At 50.7% G+C, this 4944-nt stretch overlaps 1 protein-coding gene across 1 annotated transcript; it reads left to right on the forward strand.

Moving 5' to 3' along the window:
* Positions 1-1711: 1711 nt before the first annotated feature.
* LOC123041002 (flavonol 3-sulfotransferase) lies at positions 1712-3023 on the forward strand. The gene has a single exon (XM_044463702.1). The coding sequence runs from the start codon at positions 1737-1739 to the stop codon at positions 2844-2846; it is 1110 nt and encodes a 369-aa protein (XP_044319637.1). The 5' UTR covers positions 1712-1736; the 3' UTR covers positions 2847-3023.
* The last annotated feature ends 1921 nt before the right edge of the window (positions 3024-4944 follow it).

Raw genomic sequence — 4944 nt, forward strand, 5'->3', positions numbered from 1 at the left:
GAGTTGGTCCCCTCCCACACTTGGCCCACTCAGCCTTCTGGGGCTGGTGGCCCCACCTGGTGGACCCCCGGGACCCTCCCGGTGGTCCCGGTACGTTACCGGCAGCACCCAAAACTTTTCCGGTGACCAAAGCAGGACTTCCCATATATAAATCTTTACATCCGGACCATTCGGAAACTCCTCGTGACATCCGGGATCTCATCCAGGACTCCGAATAACATCCGGTAACCACGTACACCTATTCCCTATAAACCTAGCGTCATCGAACCTTAAGTGTGTAGACCCTACGGGTTCGGGAGACACGCAGACATGACCGAGACAACTCTCCGGCCAATAACCAACATCGGGATCTGGATACCCATGTTGGCTCCCACATGTTCCACGATGATCTCATCGGATGAACCACGATGTCAAGGATTCAATCAATCCCGTATTCAATTCCCTTTGTCTACCGGTATAGTACTTGCCCGAGATTCGATCGTCGGTATCACGATACCTTGTTCAATCTCGTTACCGGCAAGTCTCTTTACTCGTTCTGTAACACATCATCCCGTGATCAACCCCTTGGTCACATTGTGCACATTATGATGATGTCCTATCGAGTGGGCCCAGAGATACCTCTCCGTCACACGGAGTGACAAATCCCAGTCTCGATTCGTGCCAACCCAACAGACACCTTAGGAGATACCCTTAGTGCACCTTTATAGCCACCCAGTTACGTTGTGACGTTTGGTACACCCAAAGCATTCCTACGGTATCCGGGAGTTGCACAATCTAATGGTCTAAGGAAATGATACTTGACATTAGAAAAGCTTTAGCATACGAACTACACGATCTTTGTGCTAGGCTTAGGATTGGGTCTTGTCCATCACATCATTCTCCTAATGATGTGATCCCGTTATCAACGACATCCAATGTCCATGCTCAGGAAACAGTAACCATCTATTGATCAACGAGCTAGTCAACTAGAGGCTTACTAGGGACATGATGTTGTCTATGTACCCACACATGTATCTGAGTTTCCTATCAATACAATTATAGCATGGATAATAAACGATTATCATGAACAAGGAAATATAATAATAATAACTGATTTATTATTGCCTCTAGAGCATATTTCCAACAAAAGGTAGGAGACAAAAGAGACAATCTCATGCCAGTCGAAGAAGTTCAGGATCATAGCAATGCCCGAAGCCACAAACGCACATCAACCAATAGGCACCCGAGCTCCTCAGCAACACCCCCAAGAATGTGATGACACAACATGACACAACGGCGAGCCCGAAAGAACATACTAGGATTTTCAGCCAAGCCCAAAATAACATACTAGGGTTTTCACCCTAAGCCCTGACAACATGTAGGAGACCCACAATATTCACTCCAACCTTCCTTCTTTTTTTCTCAGCTGAATTTTGAAATACACCTTTTTCATTTTTGAACTTCCTAACTTCCAATTTATTCGAGCTAAACTCGTATTTCTAACCCTACTCGAACGTGTCTATTTGCATTCACCATTCTCACTCTTGTATTCTACTAAGACAGCAACTACTCCCTGTTTTTAAGGAAGAACAACTAATCCTGATGAGGTCGGGGTCTGCTCCTTGGCGGGCACGGCAAGGTACCATTTCGCTTTCGATATTCAAAGTCAAAATTTGATCCATCGTTAATTAATAAGTAAACAAAAGGCACATGCGTGATGCAACGTGCCAACGTTCACAGTATATATTCTCCTCCAAATGAGTGGAAGTGTCAGCCTGCGCTCACTTGAGCACACTGCACTTCTCTGCTCGCGACGCCGCGTGCGGACAGTCAGTCTGTTTCCATCTCCCATGGCCGCCATGGCCAGCAACACTTCCGGCCCTGTTCCGTTCACGGACGTCGACGACGGCACGGTGCCGAAGCGCCCAGCCAAGGAGGAGTTCGGCGGCCTCGTCGCAGCGCTGCCGCGGAAGCATCAGGCCGGCCTGGAGCTGCGCCTGTACCAGGGCTTCTGGCTGCCCGACCACTGGGTCGCCGGCACCGTCGTCTTCCAGCGGCGCTTCGCCCCACGCCCCGACGACGTGATCCTGGCCAGCTACCCCAAGTGCGGCACCACGTGGCTCAAGGCGCTGGCCTTCGCCACCATGACGCGCGACGCGTACCCGGCGCCGGCGCAGCACCCGCTCCTCCGCCTCAACCCGCACGACTGCATCCCGTTCCTGGACGAGATCTTTGCCGACGGGCAGGAGGCCAAGCTGGAGAAGCTCCCGTCGCCGCGCCTCATGAACACGCACATGCCGCACACCTTGCTCCCCGAGTCGGTCACCGGCGCCGCCGTCGCCGGCTGCAAGGTCGTGTACATCTGCAGGGACCCCAAGGACATGGTCGTGTCGCTGTGGCACTTCCTCCGGCGCCGGCAGCCGGAGCTCCCGTTCGCGGAGCTGTTCGAGCACGTGTGCGACGGCGCCGTGGCCGTCGGCCCGATCTGGGACCACGTGCTCAGCTACTGGCGCGCGAGCCTCGCGCGGCCCGACAGGGTGCTCTTCCTCAGGTACGAGGAGCTGCTGCAGGACACGGGCAAGCACGTGAGGAAGCTGGCGGAGTTCATGGGCCGGCCTTTCTCGCCTGCCGAGGAGGGCGCCGGCGCCGTGGAAGGCGTGGTGGAGCTGTGCAGCTTCGAGAAGATGAAGGGGCTGGAGGTGAACAAGAAAGGCTCGGCGGGGGCGTACCACGCCATGCCCCGCGACTCTTTCTTCAGGAAAGGGGTCGCCGGCGACTGGGTGAACCACATGACGCCGGAGATGGCGACGCGGCTGGATGAGGTTGTCCGTGACAAGTTCCGCGGCACGGCGCTCGCGGCTCCATGATCGGGACACGTCGCGTGCGTGTGGGTAAATTAAGCGAGGCAATCAGCATGCGTGATTCGCTTGTACTGTATGCTTGGCTGCTGGTACCTGTCGATTTAAAATAAGAGATGCTGTTCTCGGCACAACCACTACCTACATTATGGTATAAATATTTAACTATGATTATCTATTGCAACATTTTGGCACATTTGTTTTGTTCACCGAACTTGTCAGCATCAAACGATTGTTGGTGCACAAGCACCACGGTTTAGTTCAGTACTGCAGTAGCGGACAACGAGTTAATTGCACAGAAGTACCACAATTCAGACATCACATGTAGATTGGTACCATGATTGCTAATTTTTACGTGTCAGTACCAATATTAGTCCAAATTTTTGCAAATTGAACTAAAACGCGTATTTATACGTATTGACGCCCGATCCGACAGCTCGGGCCCACCCGTCAGGTGCCACGCTGGCCAATCGGCGCGTGCCCGCGCGTGCCCGCGTGCTGACTAGGACGAGCCGGTGCGCTGCAACCTGGTCTGGTCGCACCAGCTCCAGCCCGGTCGCACCATTCCCCTCCCCTCCTCCTCGCTCGTTTCCTCCGTCGCCGCCGACCGCGTCCCGACTGCTGGCCGGCCGCCGCCCCGCCCCGCCGACGCCATGGTTTTGGAGGACGAAAGCAGCGACGACCATTCTAGCCCCCCGTACATGCATTCTTCCTCCACAGACGGTCTCAACGAGGTCGGTACAGGGTTAGGGTTAGGGTTTCAGATTTGGGATTTCTTGATTTGGTTGATTTCGCTAGGTTTTGATTTGGCCATTGTCTTTGTGCGAGCTTCTGCAGGTTCCTTTCAGCATTGAAGATCCATATTACAAGGGGCTTGAGCTGGATGTGATGTCTCCATGTGAGAAGCACGTCATGGCATCTAAGAGGCTTGTTGCCTTTGAAGGAACAGACACAGGCAGGAGGTTTTTAGCATGTGCACAGCCGGTATGGATTGTAGGATTGTAGGCATACTGATTTTTTTTCTTACTTGGTCAGTGCCATATTGAACTCTGTTTGCTGGAGTACTCTGTGAAGGAAATATGCCCTAGAGGCAATAATAAAGTTATTATTTATTTCCTTATAATCATGATAAATGTTTATTATTCATGCTAGAATTGTATTTTCCGGAAACATAATACATGTGTGAATACATAGACAAACAGAGTGTCACTAGTATGCCTCTACTTGACTAGCTCGTTAATCAAAGATGGTTATGTTTCCTAACCATGAACAATGAGTTGTTATTTGATTAACGAGGTCACATCATTAGTAGAATGATCTGATTGACATGACCCATTCCATTAGCTTAGCACCTGATCGTTTAGTATGTTGCTATTGCTTTCTTCATGACTTATACATGTTCCTATGACTATGAGATTATGCAACTCCCGTTTACCGGAGGAACACTTTGGGTACTACCAAACGTCACAACGTAAATGGGTGATTATAAGGGAGTACTACAGGTGTCTCCAATGGTCGATGTTGGGTTGGCGTATTTCGAGATTAGGATTTGTCACTCCGATTGTCGGAGAGGTATCTCTGGGCCCTCTCGGTAATACACATCACATAAGCCTTGCAAGCATTACAACTAATATGTTAGTTGTGAGATGATGTATTACGGAACGAGTAAAGAGACTTGCCGGTAACGAGATTGAACTAGGTATTGGATACCGACGATCGAATCTCGGGCAAGTAACATACCGATGACAAAGGGAACAACGTATGTTGTTATGCGGTCTGACCGATAAAGATCTTCGTAGAATATGTAGGAGCCAATATGGGCATCCAGGTCCCGCTATTGGTTATTGACCTGAGACATGTCTCGGTCATGTCTACATTGTTCTCGAACCCGTAGGGTCCGCACGCTTAAGGTTACGATGACAGTTATATTATGAGTTTATGAATTTTGATGTACCGAAGGTTGTTCGGAGTCCCGGATGTGATCACGGACATGACGAGGAGTCTCGAAATGGTCGAGACGTAAAGATTGATATATTGGAAGCCTATGTTTGGACATCGGAAGTGTTCCGGGTGAAATCGGGATTTTACCGGGTTACCGGGAGGTTAC

The sequence above is a fragment of the Triticum aestivum genome, chromosome 2B (assembly GCF_018294505.1).
Source record: "Triticum aestivum cultivar Chinese Spring chromosome 2B, IWGSC CS RefSeq v2.1, whole genome shotgun sequence".
Taxonomy (NCBI): Eukaryota; Viridiplantae; Streptophyta; class Magnoliopsida; order Poales; family Poaceae; genus Triticum; species Triticum aestivum.

What these genes read in the sequence shown, in the direction of transcription:
- LOC123041002 (XM_044463702.1), top strand. Translation starts at nt 1,737, where the DNA reads ATGAGTGGAAGTGTCAGCCTGCGCTCACTTGAGCACACTGCACTTCTC.